This window comes from Scyliorhinus canicula, chromosome 29 (assembly GCF_902713615.1).
Source record: "Scyliorhinus canicula chromosome 29, sScyCan1.1, whole genome shotgun sequence".
NCBI lineage: Eukaryota > Metazoa > Chordata > Chondrichthyes > Carcharhiniformes > Scyliorhinidae > Scyliorhinus > Scyliorhinus canicula.
In genome coordinates this window covers 7,984,305-8,009,083 of record NC_052174.1, presented here as the reverse complement: position 1 = coordinate 8,009,083, position 24,779 = coordinate 7,984,305, and the positions used below count along the sequence as shown (strand labels likewise).

The 24,779-nt window shown below is 50.8% G+C and overlaps 1 protein-coding gene across 1 annotated transcript in view; it reads right to left on the bottom strand.

Annotated features, from left to right (window-relative positions):
• LOC119958294 (polyunsaturated fatty acid 5-lipoxygenase-like) overlaps positions 1–24,779 on the bottom strand; it is a 172,224-nt gene that overhangs the window by 10,291 nt on the left and 137,154 nt on the right. Inside the window, exon 17 of the mRNA XM_038786728.1 lies at positions 5,712–5,824. Coding sequence (XP_038642656.1) covers positions 5,712–5,824 — 113 coding nt within the window. The remainder of the gene's footprint in view (positions 1–5,711; positions 5,825–24,779) is intronic.

The following is a 24,779-nucleotide window of genomic DNA, read 5'->3' as shown; positions in this document are numbered from 1 at the left end:
CCATCAAACACTCCCAGGGCAGGCACAACACGGGGTTAGATACAGAGTAAAGCTCCCTCTACACTGTCCCCATCAAACACTCCCAGGGCAGGTACAGCATGGGGTTAGATACAGAGTAAAGCTCCCTCTACACTGTCCCCATCAAACACTCCCGGGACAGGTACAGCATGGGGTTAGATACAGAGTAAAGCTCCCTCTACACTGTCCCCATCAAACACTCCCAGGACAGGTACAACACGGGGTTAGATACAGAGTAAAGCTCCCTCTACACTGTCCCCATCAAACACTTCCAGGACAGGTACAGCACGGGGTTAGATACAGAGTAGAGCTCCCTCTACATTGTCCCCATCAAACACTCCCAGGACAGGTACAGCACGGGGTTAGATACAGAGTAAAGCTCCCTCAACACTGTCCCCATCAAACACTCCCAGGACAGGTACAGCACGGAGTTAGATACAGAGTAAAGCTCCCTCTACACTGTCCCCATCAAACACTCCCAGGGTAGGTACAGCACGGGGTTAGATACAAAGTAAAGCTCCCTCTACACTGTCCCCATCAAACACTCCCAGGACAGGTACAGCACGGGGTTAGACACAGAGTAAAGCTCCCTCTACACTGTCCCCCATCAAACACTCCCAGGACAGGTACAGCACGGAGTTAGATACAGAGTAAAGCTCCCTCTACACTGTCCCCAAACACTCCCAGGACAGGTACAGCACGGGGTTAGATACAGAGTAACGCTTCCTCTACACTGTCCCCAAACACTCCCAGGACAGGTAGAGCACGGGGTTAGATACAGAGTAAAGCTCCCTCTACACTGTCCCCATCAAACACTCCCAGGACAGGTACAGCACGGGGTTAGAGACAGAGTAAAGCTTCCTCTACACTGTCCCCATCAAACACTCCCAGGACAGGTACAGCACGGGGTTAGATACAGAGTAAAGCTCCCACTACACTGTCCCCCATCAAACACTCCCAGGACAGGTACAGCACGGGGTTAGATACAGAGTAAAGCTCCCTCTACACTGTCCCCAAACACTCCCAGGACAGGTACAGCACGGGGTTAGATACAGAGTAAAGCTCCCTCTACACTGTCCCCAAACACTCCCAGGACAGGTACAGCACGGGGTTAGATACAGAGTAAAGCTCCCTCTACACTGTCCCCATCAAACACTCCCAGGACAGCTACAGCACGGGGTTAGATACAGAGTAAAGCTCCCTCTACTCTGTTCCCATCAAACACTCCCAGGACAGGGACAGCACGGGGTTAGATACAGAGTAAAGCTCCCTCTACACTGTCCCCATCAAACACTCCCAGGACAGGTACAGCACGGGGTTAGATACAGAGTAAAGCTCCACCTACACTGTCCCCATCAAACACTCCCAGGACAGGTACAGCACGGGGTTAGATACAGAGTAAAGCTCCCTCTACACTGTCCCCATCAAACACTCCCAGGACAGGTACAGCACGGGGTTAGATACAGAGTAAAGCTCTCTCTACACTGTCCCCAAACACTCCCAGGACAGGTACAGCACGGGGTTAGATACAGAGTAAAGCTCCCTCAACACTGTCCCCATCAAACACTCCCAGGACAGGTACAGCACGGGGTTAGATACAGAGTAAAGCTCCCTCTACACTGTCCCCATCAAACACTCCCAGGGTAGGTACAGGACGGGGTTAGATACAAAGTAAAGCTCCCTCTCCACTGTCCCCATCAAACACTCCCAGGACAGGTACAGCACGGGGTTAGATACAGAGTAAAGCTCCCTCTACACTGTCCCCCATCAAACACTCCCAGGACAGGTACAGCACGGGGTTAGATACAGAGTAAAGCTCCCTCTACACTGTCCCCCATCAAACACTCCCAGGACAGGTACAGCACGGGGTTAGATACAGAGTAAAGCTCCCTCTACACTGTCCCCCATCAAACACTCCCAGGGCAGGTACAGCATGGGGTTAGATACAGAGTAAAGCTCCCTCTACACTGTCTCCATCAAACACTCCCAGGACAGGTACAGCACGGGGTTAGATACAGAGTAAAGCTCCCTCTACACTGTCCTCATCAAACACTCCCAGGACAGGTACAGCACGGGGTTAGATACAGAGTAAAGCTCCCTCTACACTGCCCCCATCAAACACTCCCAGGACAGGTACAGAATGGGGTTAGATACAGAGTAAAGCTCCCTCTACACTGTCCCAATCAAACACTCCCAGGGCAGGTACAGCACGGGGTTAGATACAGAGTAAAGCTCCCTCTACACTGTCCCCATCAAACACTCCCAGGGCAGGCACAACACGGGGTTAGATACAGAGTAAAGCTCCCTCTACACTGTCCCCATCAAACACTCCCAGGGCAGGTACAGCATGGGGTTAGATACAGAGTAAAGCTCCCTCTACACTGTCCCCATCAAACACTCCCGGGACAGGTACAGCATGGGGTTAGATACAGAGTAAAGCTCCCTCTACACTGTCCCCATCAAACACTCCCAGGACAGGTACAACACGGGGTTAGATACAGAGTAAAGCTCCCTCTACACTGTCCCCATCAAACACTTCCAGGACAGGTACAGCACGGGGTTAGATACAGAGTAGAGCTCCCTCTACATTGTCCCCATCAAACACTCCCAGGACAGGTACAGCACGGGGTTAGATACAGAGTAAAGCTCCCTCAACACTGTCCCCATCAAACACTCCCAGGACAGGTACAGCACGGAGTTAGATACAGAGTAAAGCTCCCTCTACACTGTCCCCATCAAACACTCCCAGGGTAGGTACAGCACGGGGTTAGATACAAAGTAAAGCTCCCTCTACACTGTCCCCATCAAACACTCCCAGGACAGGTACAGCACGGGGTTAGACACAGAGTAAAGCTCCCTCTACACTGTCCCCCATCAAACACTCCCAGGACAGGTACAGCACGGGGTTAGATACAGAGTAACGCTTCCTCTACACTGTCCCCAAACACTCCCAGGACAGGTAGAGCACGGGGTTAGATACAGAGTAAAGCTCCCTCTACACTGTCCCCATCAAACACTCCCAGGACAGGTACAGCACGGGGTTAGAGACAGAGTAAAGCTCCCTCTACACTGTCCCCATCAAACACTCCCAGGACAGGTACAGCACGGGGTTAGATACAGAGTAAAGCTCCCTCTACACTGTCCCCCATCAAACACTCCCAGGACAGGTACAGCACGGGGTTAGATACAGAGTAAAGCTCCCTCTACACTGTCCCCAAACACTCCCAGGACAGGTACAGCACGGGGTTAGATACAGAGTAAAGCTCCCTCTACACTGTCCCCAAACACTCCCAGGACAGGTACAGCACGGGGTTAGATACAGAGTAAAGCTCCCTCTACACTGTCCCCATCAAACACTCCCAGGACAGGTACAGCACGGGGTTAGATACAGAGTAAAGCTCCCTCTACTCTGTTCCCATCAAACACTCCCAGGACAGGTACAGCACGGGGTTAGATACAGAGTAAAGCTCCCTCTACACTGTCCCCATCAAACACTCCCAGGACAGGTACAGCACGGGGTTAGATACAGAGTAAAGCTCCACCTACACTGTCCCCATCAAACACTCCCAGGACAGGTACAGCACGGGGTTAGATACAGAGTAAAGCTCCCTCTACACTGTCCCCATCAAACACTCCCAGGACAGGTACAGCACGGGGTTAGATACAGAGTAAAGCTCTCTCTACACTGTCCCCAAACACTCCCAGGACAGGTACAGCACGGGGTTAGATACAGAGTAAAGCTCCCTCAACACTGTCCCCATCAAACACTCCCAGGACAGGTACAGCACGGGGTTAGATACAGAGTAAAGCTCCCTCTACACTGTCCCCATCAAACACTCCCAGGGTAGGTACAGGACGGGGTTAGATACAAAGTAAAGCTCCCTCTCCACTGTCCCCATCAAACACTCCCAGGACAGGTACAGCACGGGGTTAGATACAGAGTAAAGCTCCCTCTACACTGTCCCCCATCAAACACTCCCAGGACAGGTACAGCACGGGGTTAGATACAGAGTAAAGCTCCCTCTACACTGTCCCCAAACACTCCCAGGACAGGTACAGCACGGGGTTAGATACAGAGTAACGCTCCCTCTACACTGTCCCCAAACACTCCCAGGACAGGTAGAGCACGGGGTTAGATACAGAGTAAAGCTCCCTCTACACTGTCCCCATCAAACACTCCCAGGACAGGTACAGCACGGGGTTAGAGACAGAGTAAAGCTCCCTCTACACTGTCCCCATCAAACACTCCCAGGACAGGTACAGCACGGGGTTAGATACAGAGTAAAGCTCCCTCTACACTGTCCCCCATCAAACACTCCCAGGACAGGTACAGCACGGGGTTAGATACAGAGTAAAGCTCCCTCTACACTGTCCCCAAACACTCCCAGGACAGGTACAGCACGGGGTTAGATACAGAGTAAAGCTCCCTCTACACTGTCCCCATCAAACACTCCCAGGACAGGTACAGCACGGGGTTAGATACAGAGTAAAGCTCCCTCTACTCTGTTCCCATCAAACACTCCCAGGACAGGGACAGCACGGGGTTAGATACAGAGTAAAGCTCCCTCTACACTGTCCCCATCAAACACTCCCAGGACAGGTACAGCACGGGGTTAGATACAGAGTAAAGCTCCACCTACACTGTCCCCATCAAACACTCCCAGGACAGGTACAGCACGGGGTTAGATACAGAGTAAAGCTCCCTCTACACTGTCCCCATCAAACACTCCCAGGACAGGTACAGCACGGGGTTAGATACAGAGTAAAGCTCTCTCTACACTGTCCCCAAACACTCCCAGGACAGGTACAGCACGGGGTTAGATACAGAGTAAAGATCCCTCTACTCTGTTCCCCATCAAACACTCCCAGGGCAGGTACAGCACGGGGTTAGAGACAGAGTAAAGCTCCCTCTACACTGTCCCCATCAAACACTCCCAGGACAGGTACAGCACGGGGTTAGAGACAGAGTAAAGCTCCCTCTACACTGTCCCCATCAAACACTCCCAGGACAGGTACAGCACGGGGTTAGAGACAGAGTAAAGCTCCCTCTACACTGTCCCCATCAAACACTCCCAGGACAGGTAGAGCACGGGGTTAGATACAGAGTATAGCTCCCTCTACACTGTCCGCATCAAACACTCCCAGGACAGGTACAGCACGGGGTTAGATACAGAGTAAAGCTCCCTCTGCACTGTCCCCATCAAACACTCCCAGGACAGGTACAGCACGGGGTTAGATACAGAGTAAAGCTCCCTCAACACTGTCCCCATCAAACACTCCCAGGACAGGTACAGCACGGGGTTAGATACAGAGTAAAGCTCCCTCAACACTGTCCCCATCAAACACTCCCAGGACTGGAGTGCACCACCAGAGCGCTCCAGGCTTCAGAACTGTAACTTGAGGAGTCCAATGCACCGTTCAATGACAGCACGGGTGTCTGAATTGGCTTCGTTGTACCTGGTCTCTGCTTCGGTCTCCGGCCTCTATACTGGTGTCACGAGCCAGGTCCTCAGCGGACACCCCTTATCCCCCAAGAGACAGCCGCCCATCCTGGGGTGCCCCTCGAATAGGGAAGTGTGTGCATTGAATAGGGAAATTCCTCCCCAGGAAGCATGCATGCATGTGTAGGATCTTTGATGTTTATGTGGTTAATTCAGTGTTTATATTAAAGTTTGCTTGAACATAAAAGGTACCTGTTGGTCAGAGACATCACTCCAGGGGTGAAGTATCCTTTCCTCATAGTTTTAGATATTGGAAAATTATTTGGGATTCTCATCCGGTCTCCTCCAAGCAAACAGTCTGAACCCTGAGAAATAAATTGGCAAGTTGGGATTTAAACATTTTTGCAGAAGAAACTGTAGTCAGTCTGAAGCCTTAAGCCCATGCGGGCACATAAACGTTGTCCCTAATTCTGTTTCACTTTATTTAGCACATTGGGCCGGTTTAGCACAGTGGGCTAAACAGCTGGCTTGTAATGCAGAACAATTTTATGAGAAAATCTTATGAGGAAAGGCTGATGGACTTGAGGTTGTTTTCGTTAGAGAGAAGAAGGTTAAGAGGTGACTTAATAGAGGCATACAAAATGATCAGAGGGTTAGATAGGGTGGACAGCGAGAGCTAGCACGAGGGGACATAGCCTTAAATTGAGGGGTAATAGATATAGGACAGAGGTCAGAGGTGGGTTTTTTACGCAAAGAGTGGTGAGGCCGTGGAATGCCCTACCTGCAACAGTAGTGAACTCGCCAACATTGAGGGCATTTAAAAGTTTATTGGATAAGCATATGGATGATAAGGGCATAGTGTAGGTTAGATGGCCTTTAGTTTTTTTTTCCATGTCGGTGCAACATCGAGGGCCGAAGGGCCTGTACTGCGCTGTATCGTTCTATGTTCTAAGGCAGAAGCGCGGGTTCAATTCCCGTACTGGCCTCCCCGAACACGCGCCGGAATGTGGCCACTAGGGGCTTTTCACAGTAACTTCATTGAAGCCTACTCGTGACAATAAGCGATTATTATTCAATGGAATTGAAGCAAAATAGTGTGCGCCCTGGAAATCTGTAACAAAAACAGAAAATGTTGGATAAACTCAGCGGGTCGGGCAACAGCTGAGGAGAGAGAAACAGAATTAACGTTTCGAGCTTCTATGACCTTTCTGCCGAACTGTAGAGAGGTTGGAATGTGAATGATTATATAGTTGGGACAGGAGGGACCCTCCCTGGAATGCCGTCCATGAAGAAGTACTGCTCTTCTCTCCAACGGGATGTCAGCTTGTCCGTTTTATCATGTTCTGCTTCATTGCTGTCCTTTCTTTTCCTGGCGGTAAAAGAGACCAACGGACCCACGTGTGTGAAAACTGCAGCTGTCTGAAAAATGAATTTCACGGGAACGGACAGAATGATAGCTTGCAACTAGACTTTTCACTGACAGCAATTTGTTTTGGAAAAGCTAAAGGAAGGCTCTCTGAAGGACGATCGAGGCCGATGTGCCACGGGTTTGTTGATAAGGATGAACGATAACGAAGAACTAAACCTTTATTTTTTAAAAAAACAGGACCTCCAGATTCAAGCCCTGGGATCAACATTCACAAGACAGGCCCTGAGTTTGGGAAGTCAGAGAGCGCACATGTTCCAAAGTGAACCTGGCCAAGTTCTTTCTATTGGGTAGTATTTTGAATTCAAGGTGTGAGTCTTGAAACTTATAGAGCTGTTCAGATAATCACATAGATAACGTCTTAGCGAGTTAAATGCAAGCTGCATTAAATCAAAGCTTGTTGTGAGGACTGTTTTGTCCATTGACACCAGCAGAGGGCAGCAACAATATACAGGTCAAACCACATCATTGTCAGTGGAGTGGATGGTATCAGTTTGTGAGCCATGCCTGACTGGTACCAGTGTAATGTGAGGTGTGTTAAGTGAAAAGATGAACTGCTATCACACACAGAGTATTGCAGTAGTTGTACGAGATCTATAGATGCAAATTATTCACTCTGCATTCCAGAACTAAATGGTTAAAAAGCACCTCCTGGTCTGGAGTAATGTCGACATTCCTGAAAAATAGACTTGTGCCACCATGTGGACAAGGTGGATATTGGAAGTTAATTTGCAGATTAACTGTGATCCAATTGATTAGTGAAATGAAAGCCACTTATTGTCACGAGTAGGCTTCAAATGAAGTTACTGTGAAAAGCCCCTAGTTGCCACATTCCAGCGCCTGTTCAGGGAGGCTGTTACGGGAATCGAACCGTGCTGCTGGCCTGCCTGGGTCTGCTTTCAAAGCCAGCGATTTAGCCCTGTGCTAAACAGCCCCGTGGCACAGACACAGAAACATTGAAGACTAATTTTTACCATGGGTCAGCAGGTTCTTCAGCCACATTTTTCTTCCCAGTGAAATGTTTGATGCCAGTTGTTACTATCCCAGTTAATGTTATAGCTGGACGGGAAGATCCCAGGATGGAACCCTGGCTCAAAAGATCTTGAGTGGGATTTGCCATTGGTTGATGCCGAAATCGGGAAAGCCGATTGGGTGGAGAATTGGTTTTGACCCCGGAATCATGGCGGGCGCTGAGTTTTGCGTTAAATCGGAAATTCTCCGGGGCCTCAACAGCGACAGTCCGTTCCGCATGTACAGTACACACCGTTTCCATCGTTAGTGGGTCGTACCCTGACCCCGGTATTCGCCGGGGCCTGCGCAATGCACTGCCTCCACCGGGGGGATTCCTGTTGCTGAGGTTCACTGGTGCCTTTAAAAATCGGGAAACAGGCGCGTGGCTGATGAGGGAGAGGGAGAAGGTAGTACAGGCAGAGGCGCAACTGTGTGTGGGGGGAGGGGGGCTGCCAGGGCCTAAGGAGAGTTGGGGGAGGAGGGGCCGAGGGGAGAGTTGGGGGAGGTGCCTGGGGAGAGTTGGGGGAGGGGCTTGGGGAGAGTTCGGGGAGGGGCCTGGGGAGAGTTGGGGGAGGGGCCTGGGGAGAGTTGGGGGAGGGGCCTGGGAGAGTTGGGGGAGGGGCCTGGGGAGAGTTGGGGAGGGGCCTGGGGAGTCTTGGGGGTGGGGCCTGGGGAGAGTTGGGGGATGAGGCCTGGGAAGTGTTGGCAGTGGGGCCTGGGGAGAGTTGGGGGTGGGACCTGGGGAGAGTTGGGGGGTGGGGCCTGGGGAGAGTTGGGAAGAATGGGGGGTGGGGCCTGGGGAGTTGGGGGGGGTGGGGCCTGGGGAGAGTTGGGAAGAATGGGGGGTGGGGCCTGGGGAGTTGGGGGGGGTGGGGCCTGGGGAGAGTTGGGGGAGGGGCCTGGGGAGAGTTGGGAAGAATGGGGGATGAGGCCTGGGTTGGGGGATGGGCCTGGGGAGAGTTGGGGGTGGGGCCTGGAGAGAGTTGGGGAGGGGCCTTGGGAGAGTTGGGGGTGGGGCCTGGGGACAGTTGGGGGGAAGGGCCGGGGGAGAGTTGGGTAGAGTGGGGGGTGGGGCCTGGGGAGTTGGGGGATGAGGCCTGGGGATTTGGGGGAGGGGCCTGGGGATAGTTCGGGGGTGGGGCCTGGAGAGAGTTGGGGGAGGGGCCTTGGGAGAGTTGGGGGTGGGGCCTGGGGAGAGTTGGGTAGAGTGGGGGGTGGGGCCTTGGGAGAGTTGGGGTGGAGCCTGGGGAGTTGGGGAGGGGGCCTGAGGAGTTGGGGGTGGGGCCTGGGGAGAGTGGGGGTTGGTGCCTGGGGAGAGTGGGGGGTGGGGCCTGGGGAGTTGGGGGAGGGGCCTGGGGAGAGTTGGGGAGGGGCCTGGGGAGAGTTGGGGAGGGGCCTGGGGAGAGTTGGGGGAGGGGCCTGGGGAGAGTTGGGGGAGGGGCCTGTGGAGAGTTGGGGGAGGGGCCTGGGGAGAGTTGGGGGATGGGCCTGGGGAGTTGGGGGAAGGGCCAGGGGAGAGTTGGGGGTGGGGCCTGGGGAGAGTTGGGGGTGGGGCCTGGGGAGAGTTGGGGTGGGGCCTGGGGAGAGTTGGGGGTGGGGCCTGGGGAGAGTTGGGGGGTGAGGCCTGGGGAGAGTTGGGGGAGAGGCCAGTGGAGTGTTGGGGGTGGGGCCTGGGGAGAGTTGGGGGATGGTGGGGGGAGGCAGGATTGAGAAGTGGGGGTGGCGGTTTTAAAGTAAATAGCCTCTAAACGAGGGGGAATTTCTTCTCTCTGAAGGTCACTACTCTGGAATTCTGTTCGCTGAGAAGAGCAGGGGCTGTGGGCGTTTAAATATACCCAATGCTGAGTTAGACTGATTTTTGATTGACAGGGACGGTTAAGGGGGACAGGCAGTGGAGGTGGAGTTAAGGTCACAATCAGATTAGCCTGAATATTATGGAATCGGCCATCTCCTGCTTCTTATAATCTTATTTCACGCTTTGACTATCATACGAGTGTACGAACAAGGAGCAGAAGTCGGCAGTTCAGCCTTTCGAGCCTTCACCGCCATTCAATATGATCATAGCTGATCTGATCTCGGCCTTAACTTTCCTGCCGTTCTCCATAACCCTTTAACCCATTACTAATTTAGAATCTGTCTATCTCCACCTTATATTTACTCAATGTCTCGTCTTCCACCGCATCCTGGGGTAGTGAGTTCCACAGATTCACAAGCAGCATGGTGGCACAGTGGGTTAGCACAGTTGCTTCACAGCGCCAGGGTCCCAGGTTCGATTCCGGCTTGGGTCACTGTCTGTGCGGAGTCTGCACATCCTCCCCGTGTGTGCGTGGGTTTCCTCCGGGTGCTCCGGTTTCCTCCCGCAGTCCAAAGACGTGCAGGTTAGGGTGGATTCGCCGTGATAAATTGCCCTTAGTGTTCAAAAAAAGGTTAGGTGGGGTTACTGGGTTATGGGATAAAGCGGATAGGGTGGATCGATCAAAATGCATGACGTCACACTTATCCACATTAAACTCCATCCGCCATATGTTGGCCCGCTCTCCTAACCTATCTATATCCATTTGTAAGGTTCTTATTTCCTGGGACGTCCGGTGGCGGTTTTGAGGGAGTAGGTCGCATACTTGGTGGCTCCCGCTCTGGCTGGGCTTTTGGACCTTTTTCCCCGACTTTTTCGTGGTTTTGAGTCTTGATTTGGAAAGTGCGGACATTTAAGTACTGGAGCCACACAGTGGTGCATGGAACAGAGAACCCCAAGGGACCGTAAGGGAAGAAACAGAACAGTAGCATTGTGGATAGCACAATCGCTTCACAGCTCCAGGGTCCCAGGTTCGATTCCGGCTTGGGTCACTGTCTGTGCGGAGTCTGCACGTCCTCCCCGTGTCTGCGTGGGTTTCTTCCGGGTGCTCCGGTTTCCTCCCACAGTCCAAAGATGTGCAGGTTAGGTGGATTGGCCGTGATAAATTGCCCTCAGTGTCCAAATTGCCCTTAGTGTTGGGTGGGGTTACTGGGTTATGGGGATAGGGTGGAGGTGTGGACTTGGGTAGGGAGCTCTTTCCAAGAGCCGGTGCAGACTCGATGGGCTGAATGGCTTCCTTCTAAAAGGGGCAGCACGGTAGCATGGTGGTTAGCATAAATGCTTCACAGCTCCAGGGTCCCAGGTTCGATTCCCGGCTGGGTCACTGTCTGTGTGGAGTCTGCACGTCCTCCCCGTGTGTGCCACCCACAGTCCAAAGATGTGTGGGTTAGGTGGATTGGCCATGCTAAATTGCCCGTAGTGTCCTAAAAAGTAAGGTTAAGGGGGGGTTGTTTGGGTTACAGGTATAGGGTGGATACGTGGGTTTGAGTAGGGTGATCATTGCTCGGCACAACATCGAGGGCTGAAGGGCCTGTTCTGTGCTGTACTGTTCTACGTTCTATAAGCAAGGGCTGGATAGAAGTGGCTGCTGAAGGTAACATGGCCGAGGTTCGGAACCTGCTGCGACGGCCCGGCCATCGATGGAGGAGCTGATGCAGGTCATTCAAGAGGCATCGCCAGGCAGAAACGAGATTGTCTCGACCCAATAAAGGAGTCGGTCGATCGGATGGAATGTCGGCTGGAAGCCCAGGATCGGACGATCCAGGAAGTTTGGAGAAAGCGCTGGGGGACCAGGAGGAGCACCAAACGGTGGTGGAGCTGGAGGTGGGGATGCTGAAGGATCAGCAGAAGAGGCTGTTAGAAAAAGTGGAAGAGCTGGAGAACAGTGCGCGCCGACAGAATTTGAGAATTGCCGGTCTCCCTGAAGGGGCTGAGGGGGCTGATGCGGGCGCTTTCGTGGTAAATATGTTTCCGGAGCTTCTGGCGGAGGGGGCTTTTCCCCGGATGCTGGAGGTGGACAGGGCGTGCAGGGCGATGGCGAGGAAGCCACGGCCCGGGGACCCCCCCCCAGGGCGATGGTGGTTCGGTTCCACAGATTTCCGGATAAAGAGTGTCCTCCAGTGGGCCTAACGTACCAGGAGCAGCAAGTGGGACAATAGTATACTGCGTGCCTATCAGGACCTGAGTGTGGAGGTGGCCAGAAGGAGGGCAGGCTTCAGGCAGGTCAAGGAGATCCTGTTCAAGAGGAAAGTGAAATTTGGGCTCATCTATCCGACGCGCCTCTGGGTCAACCACGAGGACCAGCACCACTACTTTGAATCGCCCGAAGAGGCGATGGACTTTGCCAAGAAGAAGGGTCTGGCACAGAACTGAGGACTTTTACGGACTTAAGCGGCAGCGTCTTTCTCTTTTTTCTTTTTTGAACTATGGACATATGGCTTGAATGTTGTCCTTTCTTTTTTGTTTGTCTTTGAAGTTTGGGTGAAGACAGGGGAGTAAAAGATACTCGGTCGTTTTGGTGTTTTGTTGGGGGTGGTTGGTGGGGGCTTTCTATGGTTTATTTCTGATTACTTTAATTTGCATTATCGAGGGGTGTGCTGTGGGGGTCTCTGTCTGTCTTGGGCTGTTTCCGATGGTAATTAGGAGATTGTTCGGTCTTTGTTTGATGAGGGAATTGGTTTCGATTGGCGGGGGGTGGGGGGGGCGGAGTATGGAACAATAGGTGGGAGACTTTGTGGTGCTGGAGGCGTGGGCCACCAGGCTAGCTGGGTGAGCTAGTCCACGGAAGCACAATGGGGGGTGTATACTGGTTCAATACAGGGCAGGGGTTGGGCTATAGCGTGATGTTGCTGGGGAGGGCAGGAGAGGAGCTATTCTGCTGACAAGGGAGGAACTTGGGTCTGGGGATGGAGAGGAGGTCGGGGGCGGGGGCTGCCTCGAGGCGGGCAGTTGGCGGCGCAACGTGTGGGCGGGCCCAGAAAGGGAGATGGCTGATGGGGGGGGGGGGGGGGGGGGGGGGGCGGGGTGTCCCCTCTCCCCGCTGCTGTTTGCGCTAACCATTGAGCCGCTGGCAATTGCTCTGAGAGCTTTTAGGGGCTGGAAAGGGCTGATTGGGGGGGTGGGGGTGGGGCATAGGGTATCGCTGCATGCGGATGATTTACTCCTCTATGTGGTGGATCCAGGGGCAGGGATGAGGGAGATTATGCCGATTCTGGGGGAATTTGGCCGGTTTTCGGGATACAAACTGAATATGACGAAGAGTGAGATGTATGTAGTCCAGGTAAGAGGCCAGGAGGGTCGGCTGAGGGAGCTACTGTTCAGGTTAGTGAGGGACAACTTCAGATATCTGGGGATACAAGGGGTGCGCGACTGGGGCCGGTTTCACAAGTTGAGCTTGTCCCGGCTGGTTGAGCAGATGAGGGGCGAGTTTCGGAGATGGGATGCGCTCCCGCTATCACTGGCGGGGAGGGTGCAGACGGTTCAGGTGACGATATTGCCGAGATTTTTATTTGTGATCCAATGCCTCCCGATTTTCATACCGCGGTCTTTTTTTAAGAGGATCAAGAAAATCATTTTGGGCTTTGTTTGGGCAGGTGAAAAAGGTGATGCTCGAGAGGAATCGGGGGGAGGGGGGGGGGGGGGGCTTGTCCTGCCAAATTTGAGTAATTATTACTGGGTGGCCAATATTGCGATGATAAGGAAGTGGGTGATGGGGACGGGGGCGGCTTGGGAGCGGATGGAGACGGCCTCATGCAGGGGCACCAGCTTAGGGGCGCTGATAACGGCACCATTGCCGTTCCTGCCGGCGAGATATTCCACCAGTCCCCTGGTGGTGGCGGCCCTGAGGATCTGGGGTCAGTGGAGGAGATTTGTGGGTGCAGTGAGGGCGTCGATTTGGTCCCTAATATGCAACAATCATCGGTTCATTCCGGGGAGCCGAGATGGGGGATTCCGGGTATGGCAAAGGGCGAGGATTGAGAAGATGGGGACCTGTTTCTGGAAGGGAGCTTTCCTAGCTTTAGGGCGCTGCAGGAGAAGTTCGGGCTGACAGCAGGGAATGATTTCAGATATGTACAGGGGCGGGACTTTCTGCGCATTCATGTACCATCCTTCCCACTCGTGCCACGAAGAGGGATTCAGGATAGGATAGTGTCTAGGGGATGGGCGGGGGAGGGGAGCATCTCGAATATCTACAAAGAATTAATGGGAGCGGAGGAGACGCATACAGAGGAGCTGAAGCGTAAGTGGGAGGAGGAACTGGGGGGTGAGATGGAGGACAGCCTATGGGCGGAGGCGCTGAGCACGGTCAACGCAACCGCTACATGCGCAAAGCTCAGCTTGATCCAGTTTAAGGTGGTGCACCGGGCGCACATGACAGCGACCCGGATGAGTAGATTTTTTTGGGTGGAAGACAAGTGTGTCAGATGTGTGGGTGGACCAGCGAACCATGTCCATATGTTCTGGGCATTCCCAAAACCTAGGGGATATTGGCAGGGGTTGGCGGATGTTATGTCCAGGGTATTGAAGAATAGGGTGGAAATGAGTCCAGGGGTAGCGATGTTTGGGGTGTTGGAGGACCCGGATGTTCAGGAGGAGGGAGAGGCAGATGTTCTGGCCTTTTCCTCCTTGGTAGCCCAGCGACAGATACTACTGGCTTAGAGGGAGTCTAGGCCTCTGAAGTCAGAGGCCTGATTAACCGACATGGCGAGCTTTCTTGGCCTGGAAAAGATCAAGTTTGCTTTGAGAGGGTCGGTGTCAGGGTTCGCCCAGAGGTGGCAACCATTCATTGACATCTTCTCAGGGAATTAATCGTCAGCTGGGGGGGAAGGGGGGGGGGGGGGCTAGGATAGTATAGAGTAGGGTGTTAAATAGGCGGGCCTTGGAGGGACGGATGCAATGAGGAAATAAGAACCTCTTTCTGACAAACAATTTTTAATGAGGTATTTTTGGCACAACAAGCAACCACAAGACAATAAAAACAATAGAGTACAAAGAACACCCATCTATTTTAGTGTCACCTGCGAATTTTTCTATAGAACCTTCTATCCCTGTATCTAAGTCGTTAATATAGATTGTAAATTGCTGGGGCCGAAGGACCAAAAGACCCATTTATCCCGACTCTCTGTCTCCTGTCCATCAGCCAGTCTTCCATCCAAGCTAATAAGTTACCCCTAACCCCATGTGATCTCACCTTATGAATTAGCCTTCTGTGTGGCACCTTATCAAACGCCTTCCGGAAGTCCAGATATACTACATCTACAGGATCCCCATTATCCACCATTGTCCACTTTGCTTGTTGCAAGAACTCAAAGCAAATTAGTCAAACATGATTTGCCCTTCATAAAACCATGCTATCTCTGATGGATAGCATTTTGGCTTTCCAAATGTCCTGATATTATGTCCTAGAGAACTGATTCTAACAATTTTACAACAACAGATGTTAAACAAACTGGTCTGTAATTTCCCACATTCTGCCTCCCTCCCTTTTTGAATAAGCATTTTCCCAATCCACTGGAACCTTTCCCGTGTCCATGGAATTTTGGAATATCATAACCAATGGATCCACTATCTCTGCTACCACTTCCTTTAGCACCCTAGTGTGTAGGCCTTCAGGCCCTGGGGACTTGTCTCCCTTCAATCCTGAGAGTTTGTTGAATACCGTTTCCCTCTCGATGCTGAATGTTCCAAGTTCCTCCCTGTCTATTACCTCTGAATTGCCCATTCCTGTAGGGATGGTACTGGTGTCCTCTACCGTGAAAACTGAGGCTAAGTAATGATTTAGCATCTCTGCCATTTCTGAGTTCCCCACTATTAACTCACTAGTTTCATCTTCCAAGGGGCGAACATTCACCTTGGCGACTCTCTTCCCTTTTATGTACCTGTTGAAGCTTTTGCCGTCCTTTTAGATATTCTGTGTTAGTTTTCCCCCCCATAATTTACCTTAGCTTTATTAAATTACTTTTTAGTTTCCCTTTGTTTATGTTTGAAAGTGTCCCAATCTTCCAGCCTGCCACTGGCCTTTGCAATATCATATACCTTAGATTTTGTCTTTATAATGTCCTTGACCTACTGATGAGACCATCAATTCACTAGACACGTGCTTTGAGATATGAACAGTGGTTTTAATCTACTTACTACAGAGCCAGCCTGTTACACGTTGAACTCTCGATGAACTGGTCGGCTGGCTCTGGGCATCGATATTCATACAGCAGTCCAGGGGGAGGAGCCGTGGGCGGAGCCAAGGGTGGAGCCCTGTACAAACTCCTAAGCATCCCCAGAGCTACTCCCCCTAGTGGTCGGGCAACGCAACTGCGCTTACAATGGTACGGTCTCATATGTATATCACAGTGTGAATTACAGAGTTACATTCACCACACCTACTTGTTTAGGCCTGATTGTTTTTTTAACTCTTTCCCATCTTTTTGAACTGTTTAATTGGAATCAGTGGCAGGTAAAGATAGTAAGTTCAGGTTTTTACTTTTATTCTACTTGGAAGTAGATTGGTAGCCGATTCCCGGCTGGGTCACTGTCTGTGTGGAGTCTGCACGTCCTCCCCGTGTCTGCGTGGGTTTCCTCCGGGTGCTCCGATTTCCTCCCACAGTCCAAAGATGTGCGGGTTAGGTGGATTGGCCATGCTAAATTGCCCGTAGTGTCCTAATAAAAGTAAGGTTAAGGGGGGGTTGTTGGGTTAAGGGTATAGGGTGGATACGTGGGTTTGAGTAGGGTGATCATGGCTCGGCACAACATTGAGGGCCGAAGGGCCTGTTCTGTGCTGTACTGTTCTATGTTCTATGTTCTATTTATTTAACAACTGCTATTCTATTAATTGCAAAGATATTTCTATGGTAATGTGGTTAATTCAGTGTTTAGATTAAAGTTTGTTTTAACATAAAAGATAGCTGTTTGGTCTGAGTCACCACTCCAGGGGTGAAGTGTTCTTTCCTCATAGTTTTATTTGGGATTCTCATCTGGTCTCCTCACAATAAACAGTCTGAATCCTGAGAAATAAATTGGCAAACGGCTTTACCTGCGGATACGGACGCAGAATGGCCAGGTCCGTGGCCGCACATGCACACGTGGCGGCCTGCGGCGGCCGCTCCATGGAACATGGTGCCACGCAAGGTCACACATGACCGACGCCATCGGGAAGTCGGCCCATCGGGGGCAGAGCATCGGGGGAGGGCCTCAAGTGACGTCCTGAGGCTGCCCCAACGGCGTGCGGCGTACACCTCGAGCACGGCATTTTCGAGGGGCGAAGCTTCCGACAGACGGCGCCACCCCCACTTGCGGCATAAAAATCGGAATTCCAAACGCGATTCCGGTGTCGACATTCGGAGAATCCCACCCTAAGTCTCAGGAACGGAGAATCCGGCTGCATAACATTTACCTACTTTTATGAAACATGGAGGAACAGAATCACAGGGCTGATAATTAGTTTCAACAACAAGAGAAAAAAGCATTTATTAAAAATGAAAAAATTGGATTATGCCACAACAATTTAACAATTACACACAGATTCTAAGATTAACACGGATTACAAAGCACATCTTAAATTACAATGGTCTTGTATTATTCCTTGTGTCTGAATAAAGTTTGTAGTCTTACAGTTGAAGTCGATGCTTTATTGTGTGTTTGTACTCTCTCCAGCGCTTATACTATGTTACATCTGTGTCCTGCTCACTAGCTGCCGTTCCTGTGAAGAGTGCCCCTTGACTTCCTGTTTGTCTATTATATACATCTCTGGTGCTCCCTCTAGTGGTTACTTAGTTGTGGTGTATTTACATTAACCCCTTGTGTATTTACAGTGATGCATATCACTACAGGTCTCATTAACAGAAAGTCACTTTTAAACACACAAGATGACGGAGGTCAAATACACTCTCCACTCAGTTCCCCAAGTAAATGTTGTGGATGTATCCTCAGAATACTCCAGATGATTCTTATACTGTCTCAATGAATTCCGGCAAATACACGGGTAACTTCAAATTCCTCTTTCAAAAGTCACATTTTCAAATCTTTTTTAAAATTATGCTTTCCCTCTGCTGCTTCCATCAAGGTTTCACCATCGGGTTTTACATGGGATTAATGACAGGTTTTACCCTTCCCGGCCCAGAAACATGAAATGAAACTCACTTAAAATTGTGCCTTATGTGTAATGTTTACCAATACAAAAACTAACTTTGTTTTCCTAACACAGTAAAATCGTAGAATCCTGACAGTGCTGGAGGAGGCCATTCAGCCCATCAAGCTGCACCGACCCTCCGAAAGAGCATCCTACCTAGGGTCAGCTCCCCACCCTAACCCGTAACCCAGTAACCCCACCTACTCTGCCTGGAGGTCGGTGACCAGTGGTGTCCCGCAGGGATCTGTTCTGGGACCTCTGCTCTTTGTGGTTTTTATAAATGACTTGGATGAGGAAGTGGAAGGGTGGGTTAGTAAGTTTGCCGATGACACAAAGGTTGGTGGAGTTGTAGATATTGTCGAGGGCTGTTGCAGGTTACAATAGGACAGTGGCGGGAAGCAGAGCTGGGCTGAGAAGTGGCAGATGGAGTTCAACCTAGATAAATGAGCAGGCCCGAGGGGCCAGATGGTTTACTCCTGCTCCTAGTTCTTATGTTCTTAAATGTGAGGTGATTCATTTTGGAAGGTCGAATTTGAATGTTGAATACAGGGTTAAAGGCAGGATTCTTGAAAGTGTGGAGGAACAGGGGGACCTTGGGGTCCACGTACATAGATCCCTCAAAGTTGCCACCCAGGTTGATCGGGGTGTTAAGAAGGCGTATGGCATGTTGGCTTTCATTAACAAGGGTCTTGAGTTTAAGAGCCGCGAGGTTTTGCTGCAGCTTTATAAAACCCTGGTTAGACCACACTTGGAATACTGTATCCAGTTCTGGTCGCCTCATTATAGGAAGGATGTGGATGCTTTGGAGAGGGTACAGAGGAGATTTACCAGGATGCTGCCTGGACTGGAGGACATGTCTCATGGAGAAAGGTTGAGGGAGCTCGGGATTTTCTCACTGGAGCGAAGAAGGCAGAGAGATTACTTGTTAGAGGTGTACAAGGTGATGAGAGGCATGGATAGAGTGGATAGCTAGAGACTTTTCCCCAGGGTGGAAATGGCTGTCACGAGGGGACATCATTTTAAGGTGATTGGAGAAAGGTATAGGGGAGATGTCAGAGGTAGGTTCTTTGCACAGAGAGTGGTGGGTGCGTGGAATGCACTGTCAGCAGAGGTGGTGGAGTCAGAGTCATTAGGGACATTTAAGCAACTCTTGGACAGGCACATGGACAGCAGTAAATTGAAGGGGTGTCGGTTAGGTTGAACTCAGATGAGTTCTCAGCGAACAGAATTCCAGAGTAGTGACCTTCAGAGAGAAGAAATTCCCCCTCGTGGGCCGAAGGGCCTGTGCTGTGCTAAACTGTTTTATGTTCTAACCTTTTGGGCACCAAAGGGCAATTTAGCATGGTCAATCCTCGTAACCCGCACATCTTTGGACTGTGGGAGGAAACCAGAGCACCCGGAGGAAACCCATGCAGACATGGGGAGAACGTGCAGACTCCACACAGACAGTCACCCAAGGCCGGAATTGTACCTGGGTCACTGGTGCTGTGAGGCAGCAGCGCTAACCGCTGTACCACCGTGCTGCCCTTTTTAATTTAATATTTAACATCAATTTAATATTTTAATTTCTAGGTGAGGAAAGGTTGAACATGTCAGGCACACACCCATTGGAGAAGAATGAGAGATAATCTTATTAAAGTATAAAAATTGATAGGGGGGCTAGACAGGATAATTGCTGAGAGATCGTTTCCCCTTGTGGGGGCGGGGTTGAATTGAGAAGTGGGGGTGGCGGTTTTAAAGTAAATAGCCTCTAGACGAGGGGGAATTTCTTCTCTCTGAAGGTCACTACTCTGGAATTCTGTTCACTGAGAAGAGCAGGGGCTGTGGGCGTTTAAATATACCCAATGCCGAGTTAGACTGATTTTTGATCGACAGGGACTTCTAAACGGGCAGCACGGTAGCATTGTGGATAGCACAATGGCTTCACAGCTCTAGGGTCCCAGGTTCGATTCCAGCTTGGGTCACTGTCTGTGTGGAGTCTGCACATCCTCCCCGTGTGTGCGTGGGTTTCCTCCGGGTGCTCCGGTTTCCTCCCACAGTCCAAAGATGTGCGGGTTAGGGTGGATTGGCCATGATAAATTGCCCTTAGTGTCCAAAATTGCCCTTAGTGTTGGGAGGTGTTGACCTTGGGTAGTGTACTCCAAGAGCCGGTGCAGACTCGATGGGCCGAATGGCCTCCTTCTGCACTGTAAATCCTATGATAAACGGTTAAGGGGGACAGGCAGGAGGTGGAGTTAAGGTCACAATCAGATTAGCCTGAATATTATGGAATCGGCCATCTCCTGCTTCTTATAATCTTATTTCACGCTTTGACTATCATACGAGTGTACGAACAAGGAGCAGAAGTCGGCAGTTCAGCCTTTCGAGCCTTCACCGCCATTCAATATGATCATAGCTGATCTGATCTCGGCCTTAACTCCACTTTCCTGCCGTTCTCCATAACCCTTTAACCCATTACTAATTAAGAATCTGTCTATCTCCACCTTATATTTCCTCAACGTCTCGTCTTCCACCGCATCCTGGGGTAGTGAGTTCCACAGATTCACAACCCATTATGAGAACTCATGGCTGGTTTAGCTCACTGGGCTAAATCGCTGGCTTTGAAAGCAGACCAAGGCAGGCCAGCAGCACGGTTCGATTCCTGTACCAGCCTCCCCGGACAGGCGCCGGAATGTGGCGACTAGGGGCTTTTCACAGTAACTTCATTGAAGCCGTGACAATAAGCCATTTTCATTTCATTTCCTCATCTCTGTTTTAAATCTGCAACACTTATTCCTAAACTATGACCTCTCATTCTAGATTGCCATACAAGAGGAAACATTCTCTCTACGTCTAATTTTCAATATCTTTTATCATCTTTTATATCTGAGTTAGATCTCTCATTCTTCTAATAATCTACTAAATCAGATTAAAACATGTCTGTAAAGTATTTTTTTTAGTTACCGGATTACTGAGTTGATGCTTTTCATAATGTACTGGAATATAGAAGCTGTTTTTTATTACATAGATTACATAGATTGCATAGAATTTACAGTGCAGAAGGAGGCCATTCGGCCCATCGAGTCTGCACCGGCTCTTGGAAAGAGCATCCTACCCAAGGTCAACACCTCCACCCTATCACCATAACCCAGTAACCCCACCCAACAGTAAGGGCAATTTTGGACACTAAGGGCAATTTAGCATGGCCAATCCACCCTAACCTGCACATCTTTGGACTGTGGGAGGAAACCGGAGTACCCGGAGGAAACCCACACACACACGGGGAAGATGTGCAGACTCCGCACAGACAGTGACCCAAGCTGGAATCGAATCTGGGACCCTGGAGCTGTGAAGCGATTGTGCTATCCACAATGCTTACATTTAATAGTGGCAGTAATGTTATTAAAAACTCTGGTTTAAAATAAATACAGGCAGTGTGTCTACTAAAGCTGTAACTAAGAAGTCCTAAAAGGTGAGGTCATTATTGATTTTAACCATTTACTTGCTTACAGATAAACGGCTAATAGAGTAGTGTTTTAGTTGTGAGAGATTTCCTGGAGTGTTTAACATATGACTGATTGTGTTAGGATTATATGATAATATATGAGGGATTGTATGAGGATAATATATGAGTGCCTGTAATAGGATTTAAAATTGAACAGCAATTTTGCCAAAAACGGTTAGGTTGAGCAGATGTGTACTGGAACTGCTGTTGAAAGGAACTCTCTCCAAAAGTCTCTTCACAGCTAAGCAAGTAAACTTGTTGTGCTAACTTTATTTATAAGTGGCATTTGAACTGTATTGGGTTGATTGATTTGAATCAGTGGCATGTACAGCTAGTACGTTCAGGTTTTTATTTTTATTTAAGAACAGTTAACTTTTCATTGTAAAGGCCCGATTCTCTGGAAAAATGTCTTTAATCTGTGGTGGGTTTTTCAGCGGGTTTCCCGTTGGCTCTGCCGGCGAGTTCCCCACCAATTATCCAATTACACTTATAGAACATAGAACGATACAGCGCAGTACAGGCCCTTCGGCCCTCGATGTTGCACCGACATGGGAAGTCAAAAACTAAAGGCCATCTAACCTACACTATGCCATTATCATCCATATGCTTATCCAATAAACTTTTAAATGCCCTCAATGTTGGCGAGTTCACTACTGTTGCAGGTAGGGCATTCCACGGCCTCACCACTCTTTGCGTAAAAAACCTACCTCTGACCTCTGTCCTATATCTATTACCCCTCAATTTAAGGCTATGTCCCCTCGTGCTAGCCACCTCCATCCGCGGGAGAAGGCTCTCACTGTCCACCCCATCTAACCCTCTGATCATTTTGTATGCCTCTATTAAGTCACCTCTTAACCTTCTTCTCTCTAACGAAAACAACCTCAAGTCCATCAGCCTTTCCTCATAAGATTTTCCCTCCATACCAGGCAACATCCTGGTAAATCTCCTCTGCACCCGTTCCAAAGCTTCCACGTCCTTCCTATAATGAGGCGACCAGAACTGTATGCAATACTCCAAATGCGGCCGTACCAGAGTTTTGTACAACTGCAACATGACCACATGGCTCCGGAACTCAATCCCTCTACCAATAAAGGCCAACACACCATAGGCCTTCTTCACAACCCTATCAACCTGGGTGGCAACTTTCAGGGATCTATGTACATGGACACCGAGATCCCTCTGCTCATCCACACTACCAAGAATTTTACCATTCGCCAAATATTCCGCATTCCTGTTATTCTTTCCAAAGTGAATCACCTCACACTTCTCTACATTAAACTCCATTTGCCACCTCTCTGCCCAGCTCTGCAACTTACTCACCTTTTTGGGCCCAACAGAGTTTCTCACCAGTTTGGTCCACACTTGAATTTTTTTCAGCACTGGGGATTTGAACTCAGAGATCGGGCCGCCATTTTGAAAGATTGCCCTGATCTATAAGTGAGCTTGTGGGTCCCCCACAACCGCCTTCCATGGGAAATGCCACACCTCCTCACACGTGGGCACTTCTCTATACTCCCACAATGGGATCCCTGGGGCCCACCCTTACAGGCCCCAAGCCTCTTTATAGCATCCCACTTTCCAGGACGCCACTTCCATTACTCCCCGTCCATCCTCCTGGAGCCCCCTACTCACCTGCCCTGCAAAACCCCACCCTTAAACCTCCTCCCCACCCTCCTTTCATGGGCACAGACCAGGGTGGCAGTGCCATGGTCCTCACATTCCAGGGTAGGACCAGGGGGCCACCCTGCATTGACCCTGACCTGCCAGGGGTCTCTAGTGGCCCGGGAGACCGCCCGGGTGTCGTCCCACCTACTCCACGTTCTTGTGGACCAGCGTTGATCAGCGCCCGGCTGCAGCCTCCCTGGGGAGGCCGATGAACCGAGGGAGGCCGGTAGATCCTGGGTAGGTAGGCCTAAAGTAGGTTTGTGGCCTACTTTAGAAAGTGCCGTTTGGTCCTGCTCCTTTCTTCGGGCCGAGTTCCGATTCCGATGCCTCGCTTGACTTGGGTGAACACGGTGAGGTGTGGAGGCTGCCGGGAAGCCCGTGGGAGGCTTTTCCCGGGATTCTCCGGTCGCGCTGTGTTCTCGCTCGAGAATCGCATCCTCGAGTCATTTCAACGTTAATGTGGTTAATTCTGTGTTTAAATGTTTTAACATAAAAGACACCTATTGGTCCGAGTCACCACTCCAGGGGTGAAATATCCTTTCCTGACAGCTTTACAAATTGGAAAATTATTTGGGAATCTCATCCGGTCTCCTCACAATAAACAGCCTGAATCCTGAGCAATAAATTGGCAAGTTGGATTTAAACATTTTTGCAGACCAAACGTGTCAGTCTGAAGCCTTAAGCCACACGCGGGGCACATAAACGTTGTCCCCAATTCTGTTTTCACTTTATTCAATGGAATTTTGAAGCAATGATGCTGGAAACCTGTAACAAAAACAGAAAACGCTGGAGAAACCCAGTGGGTCCGGCAACAGCTGTGGAGAGAGAAACAGAATTAACATTTCGAGCCTCTATGACCCTTCTGCCGAACTGTAGAAAGATAGAAATGTGATTGATTATATAGTTGGGAGAGGAGGGAGCCATTGCTCTCCCAGCTGAGCATCTGGAATGGGCTGCCAGAGGCAGTGGGAGAGGAGGGTACAATATTGTCCTTTACAAAGTAGTTAGACAGTTACATGGGCAGGGTGGGAATGGAGCGATATGGGCCAAATGCCGGCAAGTGGGACTAGCTGAGGGTAGAAACTGGGCGGCATGGACATGCTGGGCCGAAGGGCCTGTTCCCATGCTGTAAGCAATTTGGGCGAGATCGTAAAGGCTGCCGTGAAACTGGCCGTGTTTCACGGCAGCCTTCACACCCGTTCCCGGGACCTGATTCTCCCCCCCCCCCCATCGGGGCTAGGAGCAGGACCCCGGGAATCACGGCGTCGCGGCCTTAACGACCGTCGTTAAGGCCGTGCGTCATCTTGTGCGGTTCCGCATTTCTCCACCGCCGCCCGACAAGATGTGGCGGCTTGATCTTGTCGGGCGGCGGAGGGGAAATAGTGCGTCCCTTTTGGACGCAGGCCCGACGATCGGTGGGCACCGATCGCGAGCCTGTCCCCTCCCGAGCACAACGTTGGTGCTCCCGCCCCAAACGGGCATCCAGCGCCCATTTTTACAACGGCAGCTGAAAAAACAGGCGTAAAGGCCCGGCCGCTCGGCCCATCGGCTGCGGAGAATCGCCGCTCGCCGTAAAAAATGGCGAGCGGCGATTCGTGACGTGGGTCGGGCGAGGGGGAGAATAGCGGGAGGGCGTGAAAAATGTCAGGAGGCCCTCCCGCTATTCTCCCAACCCGCGTGGGCAGCGGGGAATCGCGCCCTATGATTCTATGAATGCCGTCCATGAAGAAGTACTGCTTTCCTCTCCGATGGGTTTCTTG